The 24,921-nt window shown below is 39.7% G+C and overlaps 1 protein-coding gene across 2 annotated transcripts in view; it reads left to right on the forward strand.

Moving 5' to 3' along the window:
- DRC11 (dynein regulatory complex subunit 11) overlaps positions 1 to 24,921 on the forward strand; it is a 199,755-nt gene that overhangs the window by 8,369 nt on the left and 166,465 nt on the right. For both annotated transcript variants that reach the window (XM_074264416.1, XM_074264415.1), the window contains exons 2-5: positions 265 to 589; positions 5,249 to 5,368; positions 13,644 to 13,835; positions 15,002 to 15,073. In XM_074264416.1, coding sequence (XP_074120517.1) covers positions 265 to 589; positions 5,249 to 5,368; positions 13,644 to 13,835; positions 15,002 to 15,073 — 709 coding nt within the window. The remainder of the gene's footprint in view (positions 1 to 264; positions 590 to 5,248; positions 5,369 to 13,643; positions 13,836 to 15,001; positions 15,074 to 24,921) is intronic.

Raw genomic sequence — 24,921 nt, forward strand, 5'->3', positions numbered from 1 at the left:
CTTCATGACCCCATTTGGTGTTTTCTTGGCAGAATTATTGGAGCGGTTGCCATTTTGTTCTCCAGTTTATTTTACAGATGAGGAAACAGAGGCAGACAGGGTGAAGCGACTTGCCCAGAATCACACAGTAAACATCTGAGGCTGGATTTGAACTCATGAAGATGAATCCTCCTAACTCTGTACAATCTTTTCCCCCAGCTACTATTGTATTACCAACTTGATCCTTTATATTTTCATTCCTGGAGCTGTTATTTCTTCTTTCAGAACCTACAATAAGATGTGGGAAGAAGCCCAAGAAGCCCTCAACTCTCTGCTGGAGGGGGAATCTGAGAAGGCCCTGGAGCCACCTCAGGACCAGGTGGTGATCTTCCAGATGCTGGCCACCTTCTACGTCAAGTACGTTCAGATCTTCCGCAACTTGGAGAACGTCTACGACCAAATGGTGCATCCGCAGAAGCGCATCCTCATCCGGCAGGTGCTGGACGCCGTCATGGGCCGCATCCTGGAGCTCAAGAATGAGATGGTCGAGCTGGAGTTTTCAGAGTTCCACTACTTTGATGACATTTTGCAAGACCTGAAACTGGCCCCTGTAAGTTCTGCCTTTGTCTGGGGCTCTCAGCGTCCCCATCTGTCTGTCTGTCTGTCCATCTGCCTCTTTTTTGTTGGGGTTGGAATCGGTGAGACAGTCCCTCATCACATTTCCTGAGAAGGTCAGTTGACCAGTAGTTTCTGGGCTCACTGGGTGGGGTGGTATGGCAGAAAAAGTATTGGGCACAGACTGAAGCATCCTGGCTCTCACATCATGTACCAGTCTGGTTGAGTCACTTTACCTGTGACTCTCCATTTTCTTGCCTCTGTAATGGGGATAATTCTTGTGCTATTTACTTCATGGACTGTACCAAGCATCTTGGATTGGGAGCTAGGGGCCTGGTCGACCTACCATACTCACACCTGTTGTGCTAGGGTGCCAAGGCTGGCGATTTGCTCTCTGCATTGGGGCTGGCAACATCAATATCACCCAAATGGTGCCCAGAGGCCCACAGGAGAGCCTTGGTGCTGTACTGAGAGTATGGAGCAGGGGGTGGGAGTCTGACACCTTACCTGGTGCTAAGCTGGGGACCCAGTGCTGGGGACTGGTGCATGCTGGGGCCCAGTGGAGTGCTTCAGTATTTCCCCACAGTGGGCTGGCCTCTGGTGGCTGCCCTCAAAGAGCACTGAACGATTGGAACTGGAGACTTTGTTTAGGAGGTCAGCTTAGAAATCTTGAACCCAGATCTTCTGTCTTCCTAGTCTTAGAGAGCCTTTCTGCTCTACTATGTTGTTCTAATCTCTTATATCCAGAACAAATTACCAAACTTTTGGTATCCATAAATTGCTAGTCATTTATTTGTCTTGATTGTCTTTCTTACATTTCTTTATTATATACTATTATATCATATTTATCATATAATTGACCTAATTAGTCAGTTGTCTTGAGTGGAAGGTATCAAAACTCTAGGATGACAGAACCAAATCCAGATCTAGAAAGAGGAAATGTTTGTCATGAAAACACAAACATTTTTTAAAAAATTAATCTAAAATAACTTTAAAGCATAAAATCAAAATGTTATAATTTCCTTCAGCATGTTTGCTAGGCATCAGATGATCCTCAAAATTATCAACAAATTATTATTTCTATTACAAATGGAGCATCTAAACCAATAAAGTTATTCAGGTCCAGGAAAACTATAATAAAGTGGGAAGTTCAAAACTTTATCAATGAATTCAAAGGCAAATATTTATTGAGTACATATTTTACTTCATTAAACAAGTAATTTTATTATGGCATGGGGGCAAGTCAGGGTTCTTGAAGTCAATATCATTGGAACATAGACTTTGTTATATCTTCCCTAGATGGGAAGGCTTTGACTAGTACCCTGTGATGGACTATAGATTCTAGCTAAGTTCAGAGACGCTCTTCATCCACAGTCATTTGGAAGTCATCTACGCTCTAAAAGGAGGAAGAGATTGAGCAAATGTATTTTCTTTCTCTTGTAGAAGAGATATGGGGCATAATAGACATGATGTCTTATGCCCCATTATCGGACACAATCCTTAAGATAAATTGGGCAGTTGATAAACATTTATTATGATCCGGGCATTGTGCTAAGGTCGGGGGATACAAAGAGGCAAATGGTAGATCCTGTTCCTCAAAGAACTCACAATGTCACAACAATGGTCTTTGTTTACAAAGGAAGACTTATTTTTAGGGATGGAGCTAGCTTATAACTAAAAATCACTCATAAAAACATTACTAAGACTTTTTTAAAAATGACAATTGCTTTCTATTACCACCAAGATTACCCTCACAATTTGTTATTATATTATTATTTATAATTATATTATTTATTAATTATATTATATTATTTATATTATTATTTATAATATTATTTATAATTAAATTACTTATTCTATTACCCTCACAATCTGTTTCTACTTTTTTTTACCTTGCCAAAATCATTTTAGTCTAGAAAAATTCAATCTGACATTATCTGAATAATTTCTTCCATATGTTCAATAAACATTTTCTCTTCTCCATGTTACAAATTTATACATTTTTCTTTTATTTATAAATATTTTGTGATTTAAGAAAATCAAGTCAATGACACAGTAGGATTTTATTGCAGGTGTAGCTTGAGTTAGAGGGTCTAAATTTACTTTTTTACCTTGTTATTCCAATTTCATTTGTACTCTTCCCAGCATATTTTTTTTTATGATTGAAGTTACTTCTACTTTCTCTTTTTATTTTTTTCAACTGCTCTATCCATTCATTCAACAAGCATTTATTAAGAGCCTACTCTGCATTGGGCATTTTGCTATTCACCGACATTAAAAAGCAAAAAAATAAGAGCCCCTGTCTTCCTTGAGCTCCCATTTTATTGGGCAAATAACATGGATGCCTACAGATAAATGCAAACAATAGAAAGGGTTAGCTACAAAATAATTTCACAGAGACAGAGGGGGTCTAGAACCTGGTGGAGGAAGAGGGGATAGGGAGAAGATTTTTATTGAAGGTGATAGTTGAGCCAAATGTTGAAGGAAAATAGGAGTTTTCTAAGGGAGAGATGGGGAAGGACAGAGCTTCATAGACATTGCTGGCAACAACATGAAAGGGAATAATGCATAATAAACTTGGATGGGAAGGGTTGGTCCTAGAAGCAGTGGGAGATTCAGAATTTAAAATAGTGAACATTTAATCAACATTTGAGTGCAATTGTTAGTAGACTGGAATAAAGCTATTTTGTTGTAAATTGCACTTTTCTTAGAGCAGAAACATGAGATTATTATATCATTTGTACATTATAGTCATAGTGATAGCATCCTTAAGAATAATGCCTATATGTTTGGGTCTAAAACTACAAGAGAAAAATGTCCTCAGCAGGGAACAATCTTTAGCCAATTTTAGAATGAGAATCCTATTTATAGTTCTTCATAAAGGACGGTTAATTTGTTAGTTTAAATAACATCCTATATTTTAATTGCATGTATCAATATGTAAAAATATTGCCTTGAGTTTTGTCCCTGGTGTGAAACATAAAATGTGTCTCACTCACAGCACAAACAACTTTAATGAAGGTTTTGGTTTCTTTCAAACAAACAAATCATTAGGGTTTATAATAAAGTATAAACAGGGCTCCAATTAATGAATTTTCTAATGAAACTTCCCTGTGGCAGACTTGACAGATGTACTCTTGGAAACAGGACAGCAAAATGATAGGGAAAATAACTTAGTATTTAGATGTTGATGTCTTTAAAACATCCATTTCTCCAAATTTGTTAAAATGATTTCAGTGTTTTGTTTTATATAAATACTAGCTTTCAATAGTATCTGGGTGAAATATCTTATTAAAATAAGATATTAAAACACTGAATTATCTTAAAGATATATTTTAACAAACTGAAACATCAATAATATCAAGTGGCATTTTTAATGCTGGCTTAGAAATCACACAATTACACTGTATAGAATGAGCAAAATTGAAGTCATTCTAGAAATTATATTTTATATTATATAAATATATTACGTCTTATATAATTGTACAAATATATAACAATTAACATATATAATATGCATTTATATATTTATAAATAATATATATATAATAGAAATTAGAATTTATATTTTTTCAAGTTCTCATTTTTAAACTGGCTGCTTTCTGAAATTAACACAAATCCTAATGTAATAAATATATTAATATCAAGTACATTAATATCAAGCACTAAGAATTTGGGGAGTAATTCAGTTGTGCTTTGGTTCTTGTCTCATGCAGCATTTGAAAGATGCCAGGAAACCTTTTGCTCCTGCAACTATAGAATTTGGATTGATTTGAATGTAACTATTTGGAGTTCAGTGATTTGGAATTAGTGAGAGTCCCCTTTGGGGATGAGCTGAATTTTCCTCTTGTTTAAGGAAAGGTTGAGCAAACAAGCTCACAGAGAAAGAAGTTTGCTTTGGAAAGCGGGAGGTCCTGAAAGGTTGAGAAGATAACAGAAAACATTCTTTAGAAGTCCTTAAGCATCATTTACATACAAACACTTTGCCCCAACAACAAATTTATCTGTTCCTTAAAGCAAATTCTCTAAGTCCACTCCCTGGCAACCCTTTTTCAGCTGAATCTGAAATATTGTTGTACAAGCTTGAAAATAAACATTTTTTTGAAATTTAAAAAAAATTAGACTTATCACCAATTTGTCATTATTAATATGGTTTTGTTTCAATTTTATTTTTAAAAAATTATTTTAGTCATTGGGTTTTATTTTTCCTTATCCTTAACTTGTTGCTTCATAGACCTGGAATCGAACAGAGCCTCCAAGGCCAGCAAAGCCAACTCTCCCATTTTATTGAGCAGGAAATGAAAGCCCAGGGAGAGAGGGCTCAAGATGTCAATGGTGGTTCCTTGAACCTGAGCCTCTGACTCCATAGTGAGGGCTTTTCTCATGACATTATAGTCATTGTGAAATCATTTTGCACCTGCTTGTTCCTTATAAAAATAGGAATAAAACTCAATCACCAGCCTTGTTGGTATAGATGGTAATTTGTGCACTTAATTTAGGATCCTTGGTGTCATTAAACAAGGTAGGCTTCAGTTTTCTTATCTGGCAGATGGGATTAGGAGGGCTGCCAGGCCTCAAAGCTCCATGTAGTGGGAGCTGTTAAAGTTATATATGACTGCTGGAATCCAAACCCTTGGTCTCTTTCCTTCTCCAGGAACAGCTAGACATCCCCATTCCAAAGTACTTTTTGAAGGAAAAGATGGAGGTACTAAGAGAACGAGAGAAAATCCTCGCTCAGATACTGTCCAAGGCTGGATTGGAAGATCTGCACCTGGTTTGTACCCGGTCCTTTTCCTTTTTCAAAAGCTTTGTTTTAACGAACTGAAAAACCTTATTTTTTTTTGGTACTGGTGGGAGAAGGCTGCAGACTTGCAGCACAGTACCCTTAAAGCTAAGTACTACTTTTGAGATTTTATTTATCAATGCTATTTGAAGAATCCCAGAGCACCAAGAAATAGGGTCTATGAGCAATCAGTCAACAGTATTTTTTAGATGCTTACTTTGTGCCAGACACTGGGCCAGGCTCTGGGCATTCAAAGGCAAAAATGCTGTTAAGATCCTTACATGGTACAGGTATATGTATGGGTGAATGAAGGGAGGTTATTGTGGGGGGCTAGGGAGGAAACCCTGTTATATAAAATTGTTATTTTTAGTGGTATAATTAGTGGCCTATTGTATGAGGAAAGGCTTCATGTAGAAGGTGCTTCTTTAACTGAGTTTGGAGAAAGGAAAGAATTCTGAGGGTGAGGTGAAGAGAGAGTGAATTCCATGGAGATGAGACAGAGGAATTGAGCCTGGTAATGGAGTGCCCTGGGGGAGGAGCAATGAGTCAGCCAGTCTGGGGGACTGTGGAGTCTGTAAAGGGGAAAGTAGGAGAATACTGCTGGAAGGGAAGGTTGAGGCAAGATTTAGAGGAGCTTTAAATGACAAAGAGAAGAATTTATATTTGATTTTAAAGGCTGTAGAGAATCATGGGAGTTTGTTGGATAGAAGAGTGACATGGTCAGATTGAAAAGAAGGAAGGGAGGAAGGAAGGGAGGGAAAAAGTAAGGAAAGAAGGAAGGAAGGAACAAATGAATGAATGAACAATGGGGGAACCAATCCAATTAATAATTATCAAAGGTTCATCAAACATAAAGCATCCATTTCACTACTAGCTTGGGAAAGGAAAGCTTGACCTCAAGGTTTGGGTTGAGAATAATTTGTATAAACCTGAACTAACATAATAGGCATTTAATTTTTTTTTTTTTTTTGCCTCCATGGTTACTCTTTTGAAAGGAATTTAGTTTTGCTCAAATGATTATGTCATGAAGTAATTTAGCATATGTAGTTAGAAAACACTTGTCTTAATATGATTGCACTAGGACTAATAAGATGCTATTGTCTGTAGCTATCAGTTTTCCAGGAGTGTAACATGTAGTGATGTCTTGTTGTCAGTAGAAAGAACCCCAAAGCAGCCACAGTCCATGTTTGCCTAGAAAAGAAGAGGCAAGGGGAAGAGGGAGGAAATGGCTAGAAATTGAGGATTCTTTGAAAGACCTGGGAGATCATTCCTGTTACTGATTTTTGTTTGGATTTGGGTTTGGCAGTGAATCTGGCAAGAGTCTCCTGATGACTTATCATTGGCACCTGGACAAATTGTTGTCTTCAGACACAGAAAAACAGATGTACAAAAGAGGAAATCTACAAAATTAGAAGAAAAATAGACAAATTGGAAACAAAAATGATTATAGAGCTGATATAGAGTTAGAGAAATGTATCCCATTGGGAACTGCACATGGTTTAAAAACAAAAAAAAAAAATATCAATACAAAATTTTCTATTGAAAAAAAAAAAAAAGATCACTACAAAAGCTGTCCTAGAATTTTCTGGCCTGACGACAAAGACAATAGGCTAAAAAGTGTGTACAGCAATCAAGCAGTAGTTTGTGATCATAAGCAGCAAAGGTGAGAAGAACCTCCAGAGTCAGAAGTATATGCAAGAGAATTCTTCTACCTTTAAAGATAGGTTTTTGTGTTTCTTCTCTAGGAAATGTACATGCACATATGTATATCTCTCTGTGCATATATCTATAAATATATTATATATAGACATATATTACTTATATAACATATGCCTATAAATCACACACATGTATATTATACAGGTATACACATATATGTGTGTATATATGTGTATACGCACTATGTATGTCTATATATATATGTATGTATAAAACATATACATGCACTAAAAAATAATAGATTTACCTTCTAGAGGAGAAGGCAAAAATGCTACTGAAAGGCCTTTTTGCTATCCAGGCTGTAAAAATAAAATGTTCCTATTGGAAAGTTAAGAATACAATTAAAGGGGCAGCTAGGTGGCGCAGTGGATAGAGCACCAGCCCTGAGTTCAGGAGGACCAGAGTTCAAATTTGATCTCAGACACTTAATATTTGCTAGCTGTGTGACCCTGGGCAAGTCACTTAACCCCAGCCTTAGGGGGGGGAAAAAAAGAATACAATTAGAACTAAGGATTCAAAATTATGTCAAGAAGTTGAACAGACAATATGTGAGCTAGAAAATGATAACAAAACTCTCCAAATCGATGGCTCTCTGGAACAGATGGCCATGTTCTGGAGGCAATCTGGAACCACCCAGATGCCAGCTGCAGTGATTAAGCCCATTCATTGCAGGTCACATGAGTCAAGTCCAGAATTTATGAAGCTCCAGTATTTTCCGAGGGCTTGGTGAAGGTGCCCTCCTTGCTGCAGACTACGATGATCTGGCCTAAGTGGGACCGGACAGGAGAAAAGCTATTTATCTGGGTTGCATATCTAGGGTGTAATAGAAATTTGCCAAACTAGATGGCAACTTTCTACTTCTCAGGATTGGTGTGGGAGTGAATAATAAAGCTATAGGGTACATGAAAAGAATCCTAGAGATTTTGAAATTGTGAGCAAGAAAGAGGAATCTAGGGGGCAGGGAGTTCAGGGAGGACAAGGTATTTCCATTATTCTTTCTGGCTGACAGGAGGGATTTGAGAAAAGAAAGGAAGCTATCAGAAGTGAACAGCCAGATGAAAAATGGTGTCTGAGACCCTAGATTAAAGTACAAGAATCTCAGAATTGAAAGGAATCTCAGGGATCCCAGTTGATACCTGAAAAAGTCATTCCCTCTCCACCAAAACTAATGAGTGGCCTTTGTATGAAGACTTCCAGAAGAAGAAATTCCCCTCCATCAGTCCCTATATTCCATTTTGGGATAACTCTGACTATTAGGAAATATTTCTTGATAGTCATAAATTTCCATCTTTTGCAGCATTTACCCATTTCTCTTGGTTCTGTCTTGGGAGACATTATCTCTTGTCAAATGAATTCCTACTTGTAAAGAAAAATGCCTGGCCCTTAGGAGGTGCTTGATAAAAGTTTATTCCTTTCTCTGTCCAAACAGAGAATGTCTAATCACTCATCCATATCACAGCTCTTCAACATTTTGAAGGCAGCTATCATGTTCCGCCATCTTTAAGCTAAGGCTCTCCAGTTACTTCGATTCTTTCTTAAAGTGTTTCCCCATTCTGGTTGCCCTTTTCTGGAAACTCTCTAATTCACCTGCATCCTCCTGAAAATGTGGAACCCAGACCAAAGCCAGCTCTCCAGACATCACCCAACTAGGACAGCGTTGGGCAGGACTCATTCTTGGATGCCATGCCCCTCTCTCTTGTATTCATTTTCTTGATTCTCACAGAACACAATTATTCCTTAATTAATGACCTTGTAGGCCACTAAGAAACCCCAGCTCTCTTTTCAGACAGCCTGCTGTGCATCCATACCAGTCTTAATGTTTATATTCTTGGCTGCCATAGCATACTATGAATGTGCCTTGACCTTGTCATTAGCCAAAAAGCCCCAGATCTTCTTCAGATGGACTGCTGACCAGTCATATCTCCTCCATCTTGGACTTCTGAAGTGACTTTTTTAACTCAAGTAGTACTTTACATCCCTCTCTGTTAAATTTGATCGTATTCCATTTGGTTAAGAACCTCAGCCATTCAGAACCCATATTATTGACATTTTTTCTCTTTCATTTTCCTAAATTGATCTCAAACCCTGATTTGTAGCATATTCTCATTTTCAAGATGTAAATACTCATACTGAAATTCGAATAATCAGGGCTTATAAACTGGTTCAAGCTGGCTCTAGCACACCAATTCCCTTTTAGTCATGTTTGTGCTGCCTTATTTAGTCTAAATCTCTGAAAACACAGAATCCATATGAAAATCGAGCAAGTCTGCCTCCCTCCCTTGTCAGTTTTCATGATCCCTTCTTTGGGCTTCCTTTAAAAAAGGAAGCAGCTGTAAAAGCCCTCCTTTGTTTCCCCCTCCCTCTCTTACTCCCCCAACTTGTTCTAAAGTCTAGTTGTCCCGACACGTTCTTAGCCTCTTGTGCCTGGCTTTGGACAAATTCATCCTTTAGTACCTGGCCTTGCTTCCATCTTCCAGGAATGGTTTTTAAAATCTCAGCTGTTCTGTGAGCTCCTTATCCCACCTCCCCAGACAACATCTGGTTTTCCTCCTCAGTAGAACCATTTTTCTTGCTCACTTCCCATCCCTCCTGGGATGAATGGCGACCACTGAAGAATTTCATCCACAGGACTCTCCCATGCTTTTGCTGAATATTTTTATAGATGGCTGATCAGGGATGAGGTAAGAACATCCATCCACATCCATCACACCTGGATGGAGGTAAATCTTTGAGAACATGATTGTTTCTTTTCTTTGGAAGACATATACACAGCTCTTTGAGAAGATGGAGACTTGGCCCATTAACTTGGCAACCTATTATTCATCTCTTTTTAAGGGGGGGGTGATTAGGGCTCAATTCATGAGGATGATTTGATTGGCACAGGCTCTTGTCCAAGGGAGCCATCCTTTTAAAAGGCAGTCATCCAAAATAAAAGCAGGGGAGGGATGAGGCTGTGAAATCTTTGTGTTTGGGGTCATTGGATGAGTTGGGGGCAGAGGGGAAAGAATGATTTCAATGGAACATCACTCCCCTACATGGAAAACGATTTGTTGTTCAATCATTTTCGGTCATGTCCAACTGTTTGGGATTTTCTTGGCAGAGGTACTGGAAGGGTTGGCTGTTTCTTTTTCCAGCTTATTTTCAAGATGAAAAAACTGAGGCAATTGGGATGAAGTGACTTTCTTAGGGTCACACAGCTAGTAAATGTCTGAGGCCAGATTTCAATTTAGGTCTTGCTAACTCCAGGCCCAGCTGCCCTCATATGTAAACTGTTGAGTATTTAAAGCTGTTGGTTCTCTGGCTCTAACCCCCCATTACAGGCTTATTTCCACTTTACAGGATTTTATGTTTCAGCACAATTGTCCTATTTTCTGATGAGAACATTCAATATGCTCTCCTTGCTTTTTGAGAATCTGAGGCAGAAAGAATGTGACTTTCTGGGTCACAATCTAATAAATGTTTTTGAACCCAGGTCTCCACAATTCTCAGCTCATTCAATCTTTTATAGCACTCCATCAAATCTCAGCATTTGGTTCCCTGTTTATTTATTTTTTTAACTTTTTATTTTATGCATAGATTCAATACTCACCTTTTCAAACCCTTATGTTCCATTTTTTTCTCCCTTCTTTTCCCTCACCCCCTCCCTTAGACAGCAAGTAATTGAATATATATTAAACATGTGCAATTCTTCTATACATATTTCCGCAAATATCATATTGCACAAGAAAAATCAAATCAAAAAAAGAAAAAGAAAAAAATGAGAAAGAAAACAAAATGCTAGCAAACGACAACAAAAAGAATGAAAATACTATATTGTTGTGATCCACACTCAGTTCTCATAGTTCTCTCTCTGGGTGCACATGGCTCTCTTTTATCACAAGGCCATTGGAACTGGCCTGAATCACCTCATTGTTCTTTTTTTTTTTCCCTGAGGCAATTGGGATTAATTAAGTGACTTGCCCAGGGTCATACAGCTAGAACGTATTAAGTGGCTCCTCCGCTGCTCTATCCACTTCACCACCTACCTGCCCTGAATCACCTCATTGTTGAAGAGCCATGTCATCAGAGTTGATCATCACATAGTCTTCTTGTTGCCTTGTACAATGTTCTCTTGATTCTACTCACTTCATATAGCATCAGTTCCTGAAATTCTCTCCAGGCCTCTCTGAAATCATCCTGACAATCATTTCTTATAGAACAATAATATTCCACAACATTCATATACCAGAACTTATTCAGCCATTCTCCAACTGATGGGCATCCATTCAGTTTGTAATTCCTTGCCACACAAAAAGGGCTGCCACAAATATTTTTACACACGTGGGTCCTTTTCCCTTTTTTATGATCTTTTTGGAATATAATTCCAGTGGATACTGTTGAATCAAAAGGTATTCAGTTTGATAACCCATGAGCATAGTTCCGAATTGCTCTCCAAAATAGTTGGATCCATTCACAATTCCACCAACAATGTATTAGTGTCCCAGTTTTCCCACATCCGGTCCAATATTCCTCATTTTTTCCTGTCATCTTATCCAATTTGAGAGGTGTGTAGTAGTATCTCAGAGTTGTCTTAATTTGCATTTCTCTGATCAATAGTGATTTAGAGCATTTTCCATATGACTAGAAATGCTTTTAATTTCTTCTTCTGAACATTTTGACTCCTATTTATCAAACAGATCTTCTCCTATGAAAGTTTAGCTAATATTAGCCAAACAGCATCAAGATGCACTTAAGAAATCTGAGGGGAATACCTCTGAGGTATATCCGTTCAGAGAAGCGGTTGGCTATTTCCCCCAACACATGACTGATTGTGCCTGGAATGTCTCTTGTTCCTGGAATCATCTGGGAATCCTTCTCTTTCTTCCCAGCTCAGCTCAAGGGCCTTTCCCAAATTCCCCAGCTTCTAGTAATGACTCCACATTTACTCTGTATTCTTTGTATTAACTTTTACATGTGCATCTTGTTTCCCTCATTGGAATCTCAACTCCCTAAAAACAGGGTCTGTTTTCTTTTTTTTTATCCTTGTGTCCCCAGTTCCTGTTTATTGATTAAAAGAGACTAAAATGTCTTTTAAAAAAATCTGGGAAGCCTCCCTCCCCGATGGTAAGGTTTGATATTTTGGGGCTCTGCTCATTATTGTTCACTGGGATACTGATGCTTAACTGTAATGCAGGGGACTTTTGTAATGCAGGAGACAAATTGAGCATTTCCCTCCCAAAGGTCAGCATTTTCTGGTATTAGAAATGAGTGATTTGACCTGTCATATTGGCTAAGATGACAGGAACAAATAACGATGAATGTTGGAGGGGATGTGGGGAAAACTGGGACACTAATACATTGTTGGTGGAGTTGTGAAAGAATCCAACCATTCTGGAGAACAATCTGGAACTATGCCCAAAAAGTTATCAAACTGTGCATAACCTTTGACCCAGCCATACTACTACTGGGCTTATATCCCAAAGAAATACTAAAGAAGGGAAAGGGACCTGTATGTGCCAAAATGTTTGTGGCAGCTCTTTTCGTAGTGGCTAGAAGCTGGAAGATGAATGGATGTCCAGCAATTGGAGAATGGTTGGGTAAATTATGGTATATGAATGTTATGGAATATTATTGTTCTGTAAGAAATGACCAACAGGAGGAATACAGAGAGGCTTGGAGAGACTTACATCCACTGATGCTGAGTGAAATGAACAGAACTAGGAGATCATTATACACTTCAACAACAATACTGTATGAGGATGTATTCTGATGGAAGTGGAAATCTTCAACATAAAGAAGATCTAACTCACTTCCAGTTGATCAATGAGGGACAGAAATAACTACACCCAGAGAAGGAACACTGGGAAGTGAATGTAAAATATTAACACTACTGTCTATGTACCCAGGTTACTTATACCTTCGGAATCCAATACTTAACGTGCAACAAGAAAATGGTATTTACACTCATATATTGTATCTAGGTTATACTGTAACACATGTAAAATGTATGGGATTGCCTGTCATCAAGGGGAGGGAGTAGAGAGAGGGAGTGGAAAATTTGGAAAAATGAATACAAGGGATAATGTTATAAAAAAATTACTCATGCATATATACTGTCAAAAAATTTTATAATTATAAAATTAAAAAAAGAAAGAAAGAAATGAGTGATTTGGACCAGAAGTGAGTGCAAGGGATAATGTTGTAAAAAAAATTACCCACGCATATGTACTGTCAAAAAAAAAAGTTATAATTATAAAATAAAAATAAAATAAAATAAATTCCAAAAAATGAGTTATTTCTATATAAAAGTTGATATTAAAAGACATCCCTTTTTATGCCCAAGTATTGGTCCTTGGATTCCCGATTATTTTGCCCTCCCCTGGTTTAGTTCTGGGCTTAAGTTGCTGGGAAAAAGCAATGATTGATATTCCTTAGTTTGAAGGAAAACAGTTTTCCCACTTTTTGTCCTCATTAAAATGATCTCCAGAATAAAAGCCATGGTACATTTTTGAAATGGTGACTTGTGGATGGTGGGTTTCCTGAAAGAATTGTCCACTGTCTCTTGCAGAAACTGCCTCTAAAGGTCATCCCCCTGGAAGAAGCCGTGAAGTTGATCCAGATCTCGGAGAGAGCCCGCCAGGGCCGCCTGAGAGCCACCTTCATGCGCCAGATCTATCATCAAGATATTCGGGAAAAACAAGCCCGGCTTCATGGGGAAAAGGCCCCGGACATAGGGAGCGCTGCGGTCCGGATTCAAAAGGTGCCGGGCTGTCGGTGTGCAGGTGGGGCTGGGGAACGGACTGCGCCCCGGGCTCCCTGACCTCCACCCGACTCGCTACTCGTAACCTCAGCCTTGGATTTAATTTTGAGAGGCTTATGAAGGGAAATAGCCCCGCTTCTCTGAGCGGACACCCTCCGATTCCTTGATGCTTTGGGGCTGCTGTAAGCTACGCTTTGGTGGGAGATCTATTTGATAAAGAGGGGTAGGGGCAGCCAGGTGGCGCAGTGGATAGAGCACCAGCCCTGAAGTCAGGAGGACCAGTGTTCAAATCCTGCCTCAGACACTTAACACTTCCTGGCTGTGTGACCCTGGGCGAGTCACTTAACCCCAATGCCTTAGCAAAAAGAAAAAACAAAAACAAACAAACAAAAATTGATAAAAAAGGAGTGGAATAAAAGACTTAGAATTGTGAATCTCTGGGCTCGAAAATATTGACTTGGTCGCGACCCTCCAAAGTCCTATTCTCTCTTGCCTCAGATTCTCAATTTCCTCATCTGTATAAACTGAAAAAATTCGATCTGATGACTCTCCAGGGTCCTTCCTGGCCCTTCTATGTGGTCCTGAGACCTGTGGACCCATCTCATGATAAATTCCCGCTCCCATTATGAACGGGATGCTTTTGTGTAACTGGAGGGATTCTAGGGTGTCTTCAAGGTGCTCGGGGGTGATGGCAAAAGTGGGGTTTGAATCCACATCTTCTCAACTTCCACAAAAATAGGAACCTCCCATTCCTTTCCTTCCCAGATCAAGGTTTCTCCCATTTCAATGAGGAGACTATTGGCTTGGGGGAGAGGAACTCTCAGCAGGGTTTCCAAATACAAATGTGAGACCTTCCCCTCAGGCTAACGGACTATTCATTCCCAGCGACCACATTTCTAAGGAAAGAAAAGGCAGTTCAACCCAGTATAGTGGATTGGACCAAGGGCCATGGGAGGTTGAGAATTATAGTGAAATCCAGTGAGGGGTGACAGGTTCCTCCTCTGAGAGTTCTGCCTTCAAGGACCAGGAGGAAAGGTCCTGATTTCATGACCCACGTGAAATCACCCTGGGTGCAGAGGGAAGGGTGGGGACAAGGGATGGGTGTCCATGTTATGTATTATCACAATCGATTTGATATTAATGAACAATTCCTGTTTCTAATTCAGTTCTGGCGCTCATTCTATCAATTCAAGAAAACTGCAAAGGAAAAGGAAGAAGAAATGATATTTCTAGGAATGGTGAGTCTGTGTGGGTCTGGTTTAATTTCTCTTAATGACCTCTCTGAACTTCTGCTCTTTTTCTGTCACTTTCACTCTCTTCCTCCTCTCCCTCCTCTACCTGTTTTTATCTCTTCTTTTTCTGATTTTATGGGAAATCTTGAATATCTCCATTTTAGAGAGTTTTTTTTTTTAAGTTTAAGAGGATTTTTGTAGTCCAAAAATGGAGACCAAAATGATCAGAGATGGGAAAGTAAGGACTGGCCTTCATTGATAAATGTTGTATTCAAATAGTTGCATGGTACCCAGAGCTCTATCTCTCCTTGAAATGAAATCATTCCCAACTGCCTCTCCCTGTTTTCAGTTCTTCTCTTTCGCTTTTATGGGAAATCTCGAATATCTCCTTTTAGAAAGGTTTTTTTTAAAGTTTAAGAGTATTTTGGGGATCAAAAAATGGAGACCAAAATGATCAGTAGGGGGAAAGTAGGGACTGGCCTTCATGAATGAATGTCTGGTTCAGATGATCGTGTATGGTACCCAGCACCCTCTCTCTCCCATCTCTGGAATTCTCCTCCTCTCTGGCTCTTGGAGTTTTTTTTTGTTTTTGTTTTTTGTTTTTTGTTTGTTTGTTTGTTTGTTTGTTTGTTTTTTTAACTTTCTCCCCCTTGAGACTTTTCCTGACTTTTCTGAGGCATGATCTCCTGTGCTCCCAACATCTCCAGGGGAAAGTTGTGTAGTTACTTGGAGTTGCAGTCAATCATCTCTCCCTTTCCTTTCCTTTCCATCCCTCCCACCATCACCACCCCAGTCCCTGCCCTGACAAGGGGGCTGCTGGCTATCACCCCATGCCCATCAGTGCAAGAGGAGGGCAGATTTCTAACTCCCCTGGAGTCCTCATTCCTTCTGCCCCCAGACTTGGAGAGTTAGTGGCTTCAGAGCCTCTGGGAGGAGTCTGTGGTCTACCCTGGCAGGTTTCCATCTTTTCTTCCCAAACTCACGCTGGCTTTTCTGGCAAGGCTTCTTTCCTATGGCCTGGAGGCTTCTTTTTGCTGGAGCATGTGTGTGAGAACTGAGCTTCTCTGAGACCTTCAAAGAGACGTTGTAATGACAAATCTTCTCTGTCATTGTCCAGAGACATTGTAGCCCCAGGCGTGCCCCTCCCCCCTGGCAGAACCCCCTGAAGGAGGAGGGATGGTGTCGCACTCACAGAATAGGGCATCTCCTGCCATGGGCAGCACTTTCTCTGCCACCTAGAAGAAGGGACTCTTGGTTGGATGCCAGCCCTGGGGGGCAGGTCTCAGACCATGTACAGCAGCAGGCATTGAGAGAACCTTAGAAAGCATTCAGTTCAATTCTCTAGACAGAGGGGAATGACTGAGCCAAAGTTCAATGGTGAAAGCTTCTCAAAACCCTCCTGGGATGTTAATGGACCCTTTGGGTTTGGAACAGAGATTCATGTTGGGTAGGAAGGCGGGAAAGTGAGATTGGGACCAGATCCTGAGGCGTCTGAAAGCTACTCAGCAAATGTCATTCATTTGTTTATTTCATCATTCATAGCCTGGAGAGTAACCTGCCAAGGCAAATGAACTTATCCACAGCATTTAAAACTTCTCCATTTGTTATAACTGATGGTTCCAGGGATGGATGGTGTGGTGCTGGCTGATAGAGGACCGGTGTTTTCTGGGTGTTAACTATTAAGCCCAAATGAGCACAAGCAGCAGAGAATCCATCCATATTCTGTTGCATTTCTGCTTTAGAGGCTGCATTCGGTGCACAATTATAGACAAACAAAAAAAATCACACACCAATTCTCCCTCCACTTTAGTCTTAGCTTGTAACCCTTTCAAGATAAATGGTTTACCCATCATCACAGTAGCTGATCTTGATGCAGTTTTTATCCTTTCTGAACGTGTCTGACATAGATAAAAAACAAAACATCATGCTAAAAAGCAGCCTTGTTTCCCTCCACTGGTGATGGGAAAGTGCAAAAACTTTGTCCATTAGCCATCGTGGAAATGGCATACAATTCTGATGAACTGCTCCAGGCAACCACATTTTGACATGATTTTCCACATGCTCTCATGACTGACAGTGTCAAAGACCTCGGTCAGATCTACAAACATTGAATATAGACATTGTTCTACTCCTGGCATTTCTCCTGGAGTTGTTTGGCAGCAAATACCATATCAACCATTCCTCAGCCCTTTCTGAAGGCACACCGACTGTCAGGTAGATGATCATCTTCCAGGTGAAGGATTAGAGAGAGATTGCCCCTGTGATTGTCACAGAACAATCTATTCCCTTTACTTTTTTAGAGATGGACAATGGAAGTGTCAATGAACTCCTGGAGCAACATTTCCTCTTGCCACATAGCCCAGAAAATGTCTTTTAGCTCTTGTATGAGCAATGGATGCCCTACTTTATAAATATCACCTATAATAGAGTCAGCACCAGGCACTTTAGAAGGATTGATTTTAACCTGGAGTATATGGTTAGTGACTTCAGCATTGATTGATGATATAGTCTGTTGAGAAGTGGTGAGCCCATCTCTCCAGGATCAAGCCTTTATCACTAATCAATGTGGCTCCATCAATCTTGAGTAGTTGAGATATATCATAGTTCTTTGGTCCACAAATAGCGTTCAGGGCATAATAAAAGGGCTTTGGGTTGTTATTATCAGCATAAAATTGAATTTTATTTGCCCTGTTACTGAGCTAAGGATCTTTGGGTCTCCAAACTCCACTTGCTTTTGATGGAGTTAAATGCTGCTTTTTTAAGAGGTGGAGGAACTATCCTGCTGGTAAACTCTGTGGAGTTCTCATTTTTTCCCTGAATTTTCTTATGAGTAATAGGTGAATAAATGGCTCAGTAACAGGGTAAATGACTTGACTTTAGGTCTTCTGCTAGTCACTTTGCCTTAGGGGCTTCCACTTTTGTTGAATGTGAATATTTGGATTGAAGAGGATAAATCTATGATCAGTCCAGCACTCTGTGCTGCATATTGCCTTCTTCCCTCTCACATCCTACCTGCCTCTTCTCCTTACAATCCAATGCCAACGTTTGCTGTGAGGGAGCATCCACAAAGCTTTATTGCCATTGTAGATGATGAGAAGGTCATGAGATGCACGAGTCTTTAGGAGCAAGTGACCATCGCTGTTGCTGTTTCTAGCTCCATTCCTCCCAAGGACTCCCTGCCATGACTGGCGATCTGAGTCTACTCTAGCATTAAAGTCACCTGGAATTACAGGCTTGTTCTCTTCCAGCACCTTGATGATTTCATAAAATCATAAAATTTTTCTTTAACCTCATCAGAGTTCATCATGTTAGAAACGTAGATACTGGTGATTGTCTCATGGCATTTTCCTACAAGTGGCGATCCCATTGTCTGGAGTCATTGTTCACACTTTTTGGTAGACATACAAGCTTCTTGACTAGATTAGTTTTGATTGAGGAAGCCTACACTATCTTCATGTTGCTCCCCACCACTGTGGGCACAACAGAAATATGTGTCTCATTTGATCCTCACAACTTTTTGATAGGTTTTATTATCATCCCCATTTTATAGATGGGAAAACTGTGGATTGCTTCTGTTAAGTAGCTTGCCAAAGATCACAGTTGTAAATTTCAGAGGCAGGATTTGAAATGAAATGAGCATACAATTAAAAAAACATTCATGAAATACTTAGTAAATGGTGATCACTAAACTTAATGTGAATGTGTTTACTAATCTGGCTTTGTGGAAAACCCTGATGACCTTTCAAAGTACTGGATTATGGAAGGCTAAAGGTCTCGCCAAAAATATAAGGAAGTTCTCTGAGACTTCTGATGAAGAGGTTGATGATGAGCTCAGGCTAGTCTTCGAAGGGAACCATACTTTGCTGTATTAGAACTCCCCTGTGGCTGCTGTCAGAAGATAGGGCCCTAGGGGAGCTCAGGTGCTGTGGGGAAGTAGGCAGCTGTTCTCCTTCAGTATAGCTGTTCCCTCTTCCTTTACCAGCAAGTACCTATGTTACACAGAAGGAATAATGTGTCTCATTCTGTTTTGTATTATTATGCTTTAAAAATAAATGTTATGAGTGAGACAGAAACAGAGAAGAGAGACAGAGACAGAGAGAGGGGAGATATATATATATAGAGAGAGACAGACAGACAAAGACAAAGATAGACAGAGAGACAGAGACAGGAGGAATATACAAAAAGAGAGATATAAAGAGATACAGCTACAGCTAGAGACAGAAAAAGATAGAAAGAGATAGAGATAAATAGAGATACAGAAAGAGAAAGGAGAGATACAGAGAAATACAGAGTGTCAGAGATAAAGATACAAAAAGAGAATGAGACAGAAATACAGAGAGAGAGAGAGAGAGAGAGAGAGAGAGAGAGAGAGACAGAGACAGAGACAGAGACAGAGACAGAGACAGAGACAGAGACAGAGAGACAGAGAGAGAGAGACAGAGAGAGACAGAGACAGAGAGAGAGAGAGAGAGAGAGAGAGAGAGACAGAGACAGAGACAGAGAGAGACAGAGACAGAGAGAGAGAGAGAGAGAGAGAGAGAGAGAGAGAGAGAGAGAGAGAGAGAGAGAGAGAGAGAGAGACTTATCTCACCAATAAGGTTATAATCTCCTGCTCTTGTATTTCCCCAGGTCTAGCAGTCTAAGGAGGTCAATCAGTTCCTGTTAGCTGAAGGCAGTTGTTTTCTAAATTGCTCTAGTGTGGGGGTGAAGTTAACCAGTTTTTATTTCTCCTTAGGGAGCCCAATTCACCTAGCAGTTTCAATTGGAAGCATCAAGCATAAAACATGACTTAAAAAATAACATTAATCCCTTGGAATAGACATTTAAATAGAGAGATAATGAATTTTTTCATCCCTTTTTTCACGGCTGGCAACTGCTAATATGTGGCTTTTTTAGGGGGTTGTTCATGTTTTTTGGCTATACCTTATGCATTTCTGTCTCATTCAGAATAATGGCCATATAATCATCAGAGGTAAACACATATGGAAAGGATGTTCCTTTCAAAGGAAAAATGAAGATGAGAATGGTTTCTAGTTTGTAGCAAACAGTTAAAATTTATATTTTGTCTTAAGGAGAGGCGGCTCTTGAAACAGGAAAAATACAAAGAACCCTTGCTACCTATTTGGTGCTTTTTGTAGGAAGCATGCCCATAACTCTAGGTTAGCTTTTTTTTCTTCCTCTCTTTTGGTTTCATATTTTCTTTCACTTTGGAATTCCCCATGCCTTTCTTTCTGGGCTCTAAGGAAAACAAATGGGCCAGACAGTTGTGTGCCTTGATATATCTGCAGAATGCCACAGGTCGTAGGCCTTTGATGTACAGTCATGACTCCAAAAATGATCATAGATCTTTGCGTGTAAACATGGTAAATTTGCTTTCCCAGTATTCCAAGACTTGTGTAAACTGGAAGACTTCCTCCGCCATCATTGTTGGGAAAAGCAAAATATCCTTTTGACCCCACCCTTTGGGGGAAACTGGCATAAAAGTCCATAGAATTTCATCACATATATTTTGCAGAACTGTTTAATTCTAAATTAAACCTCAGCCTTATTTTATTTCTTAAATGTTTCACATTCCATGATGGCTAGGAGAATCCATGAATGACCACAGTGTTGCTGGTTACCGCCTTCTCTAGATCACTCTGCTATCAGCACACAACTGAAGCATTTCTATTTGTTTTCTGGAGAGTCTCTTTATTTTCTTTAGCAAAGTATGAAATTCTGTGTCCCGGAGTGAAATGCATGCTTTCCTGGAGGGGTGAAGTCATATAATTCTACTCCACATGTTTTTCTTAATCACAAATAAATCATGATGTCTAAGACTATTCCACTTTAAAAAATAAAGTAAATCTTGCCAGAAGAAGCATCTATCACTTCACTGAATTCTTGATCTGCTTCTCCAGCCCCTCTTATTTTCAGGTTTCAACTTTGATCTAATTCACTCATAAATATACTGAGACTTTTTGGTGGCAATAGTCTAACCCTTCGAGAGGGAGCCCATCTCCTTCCCAATAGCCTGAGTATCTTAAAAAAAAAAATCAAATAGGGAAGAAGCTTACCTCTTCGTTCTTAATTTTCCCAGAATAAAAATGCATCTTTTATATTTAGTTAAATAAGTAAAACCAAATTTAAATATCTGGTCACTCAAAAACAAAGAGTTTTACTTCCTTGAGAAGAAGCCAGACCCGATTGATGAGGGCCTTGTGGGGCCTTCCATGTCAGGGCAACACAAGTAAGACGTCAATTAGCTTCTCACCAACCACCCCATCACCCCATGGATATCTCTGTGTCCTTCTGCCCCTCATTGCTTTCTACTTCTAGTTGAATAATAAAAACCAATACTGCTCTTACTACTGGAAAGGATGGATCAATCTATCTCCTGTGGCTCCATCACCAATCTTGAAATATCCGCATCACCGTACCCCCTCTCTGACCAGCATGTGTCTCCCATTAGAAAGTAAGCTTCCTGAGAGAAGGGGCTGCCTCCACTTTTGTGTTTGTCAGTACTTGGGATATAATCAGTGCTTGCTGCTTGACTAACTGATGGAGTGAATGGTCCCTCCATGGAGGATTTATGAGTGGACACGGACAAGAATACATTGGCGAGACCATGTATGCTGTGGTGGGCTCTGTCTCACCTATGTGGATGCCCCATCCTTAATACATCCATGACCTATTGTTCAGCCCAGTTTATGTCCATGTTCCCCTCCAAGTGCTCCTCAGAGAATCCAGCCAACAAGCTAAAAGTCTTCTCTTTGTAGAGACCATGTAGTGTCAGGAAAAGAGCTCTGGACCTGGAGAAAGGAGAGCCCTGAGGACCACCTATAATGCTACATGGCTGTTTGACCCTGCTGAGACTTATCTTCCTTCCTTACAAAATGGTGATAGTGATGTCTGTGGTACCTCCTTGCCAAGAAGGAGGGATTGGAACTCCTAAGGCATTACGACATTGTTGGTCTTCTGGCAGAGAGAAGAGAGAATTGATTTTCTTTTTGATAGAAGGAATTAAAATGTACTTGGATTCTTGGATATGTTCCTCTAATTAATCGATGTCTATTTGAATTAGATACTGATGATCAACATATCTGGGTCATAGCAGACAAAGCTGTAGATGGCTCATGATTGTGCTGATGCCTTCATCATAACAAACCTTCCCTGAGATTCCAGAATTTTTCTAGACCTGATGTTTTTTACCAGAGTATTGCTGATTAAGGTGTTCTTTTGCTATCTTGAAATGATCCTTGCTGATTATTTCCTTTTGCTCCATTATGCTAACGTCTAAATCATTTGGCTTCTCCAGTCAGATCATATTTTAGAATCTTCACGGGAAGAAATCTGGCAAGCTGCCCAGGAGCACATATTTGGGGATGACCTTGAAATCTCTATAACATCATTATTCATAACATCGTCCTCTTGTACTCCATATCAAACACATCTTGTACCTTTGTCATATTTCCTAGATATAATGTCTTAAATGTTTATATTCTGAAATCTTCCAGCCAGAGTAAATAGTATTCTTTCAAATGCATGTGGCCATTATTTTAATTGGCAGCCTCAATGGAGTAAATCATGTACGAGGAAGCTAGGGAATGTCATAGATTTCCTTGTGAGGAACCCTTTGACCTTCACTTGGCTCATTGACATGGCCATCATCTACTTTAGATGTTGAGATGAAGAGATCAATATTTGTGTTATAATAAATTTTGCCCAAAAAAAACACTTATGAAAGGGGAGGGTGTGCTGATGGTTTCAGAAGTATCAAACCAAAATCTGAGATAAAGGGGAAATTCTTCCTTTGAGCTCAGTCACTAAAATCAATGACACATGGGATTTTAAAACAAATTTGCCCAAATTTCTATGTGAAAATGAGGTTCATTCCCTTCCAAGAATTAGTGCTATTAGTTATTGCCTTCAAGGCATGTAAACTGGAATGTATCTCGCTTGATCCTCACACCAACCTCATAGGGTAAGTAATATTCTGACTTTACAGCTGAGAAAACTGAGGCAGAAATGTCGAGATTGTCCCTGGGTTACACAGCAAACAAGTGTTAGAATCAGGACTGGAACAGAGCCCCATCATTCCATCCATTATACTATCCTGTCTCTTGTCATTAACCCGGAGACCTTCCTTGTAAATTTCAACAATACGTCGCTCCTGGAGACACTTTTGGAATCAGAACCACTTTATGACCCACAAAAGAAAACCAATTACACTCCTTGATGGCGACCCTTTCCCTTCCACCCCCATCCATTGGGTCCCCAGCTTGTTCACTCATTTTATGCACCAGACTTTTCCCTGAGAGACTTGGGGCCATTTCCAGGAATGCATTCCATCCTCAGAGGACTGGGATTGAGCAGGATGAAGGATAGACCAAGGACAGCAGTTCCCAATAGCATCCCAACCTATCTGGCATTGGCCCTGACCTAGGTAAATGACCTACAAGGGGGCAACATGCATCGGCTGCATCTGTATGTGTGTTAAATCATCAGCCCTGTGACTTTCAAATCACATCTCATACATTCAAAGACTCCATGGGCCCTGTGATGAGAATGAGGCAAATGTTCCCTCCGACAATCCAGATCAAAGTTGTCTTCGTCCTCCCCTGGGTCACTTAGAATGATGGAATGAAAAGCTTTCTTTCAGCAAAGCATCCTAAAAAGTTTGCCCATTTAACAAAACACACTATTAAAAAATAAAATGTTTTGTGGCAAAAAAAACCATGTGCAACCAATTTTAAGCTGCAAAGTATCCTGACATCTGTTAACATTTAACACTGAATCTTCTAAACCTGTAATCAGTCTTTTCAAAGCATAATGCAAGGAGGAAATTTCACACAAAAAAGATTTTCGGGCTGAAAACTTTTGACAGCGAAAACCTTTTGGCAGTAACAGAGAGCAGGAATAGCAACTTCTACTGAGTTTATCTTGGGGAATCACACACACAAAAAGCTCCCCTAGTTTATCCTGAATTCACTCTGAATGAAAGAGTAAATCATATTCTAATCTCTTGCCCTCTTTCCAACCCCTACCCCAATTTGGGGGGGATTGTTCCTGCCTGCTGGGTATTTATAGAGCACAGTACTTAAAACATAAAAGCATTCGTTTGAAATATAATGAAATGAAATGGGTCATTTTAATAAAGCAAGAAGTACATTCTTCATCTCCCCATCTCGAAATGAAACAATTGGAGAACCATTACCTCCTCACCATTAGGCATCCCATCTGTCAAAATAGAGCAATAAGGATACTTGGGGCAGGCAATGATCTGACTGAGGGAATACCTCTGAGTATTTCAGAATGAATAGTAAGGCTTCCAAAGAGAAAGGATGCTAATTACTCTCAGCATTTCAGATGGCAGGATCCCCTAAGATGCTTCCCCTCCCTTTTTTAATTAGGTCCTTTTTAGCTGTAGCTCTTGCTAGCCTTTCCCTTTTGTGATGGGGGAGATGGCATACGAGTTTTGAGAGCAAGAGGCAAAAGTCTTTAAGGCAATGATCTTATGATGTTGAAAACTTTGAAAATCACTTCTTTGCAAGTTTATTTGTCCCTGATTGATTGGCCAGATTCTCATTTGGGCAAATGTCCATTTTGTCTCACTAATTTGAACAAGGGTTTTTAAAAGACAAAGCCCATCAAACATTAGATAAGCATTTTAAGTTAATGGCCCATGCAGTCCTATTTTCCCACAAACTCAAGAAGCGTCATATTATGTCCTATTTTTACAGCAACATCAATTATTAATATGTATATTTTTGCTGACAGAGGACCTTGCTATAAATGTAAGTTTCGTTATCCAGTTCCGGGTCATTAACGGTGGAGAGCTTGTAAATATCATGGTGTATTCACATGGGAAGCCT

This window comes from Sminthopsis crassicaudata, chromosome 4 (genome assembly GCF_048593235.1).
Source record: "Sminthopsis crassicaudata isolate SCR6 chromosome 4, ASM4859323v1, whole genome shotgun sequence".
Taxonomy (NCBI): Eukaryota; Metazoa; Chordata; class Mammalia; order Dasyuromorphia; family Dasyuridae; genus Sminthopsis; species Sminthopsis crassicaudata.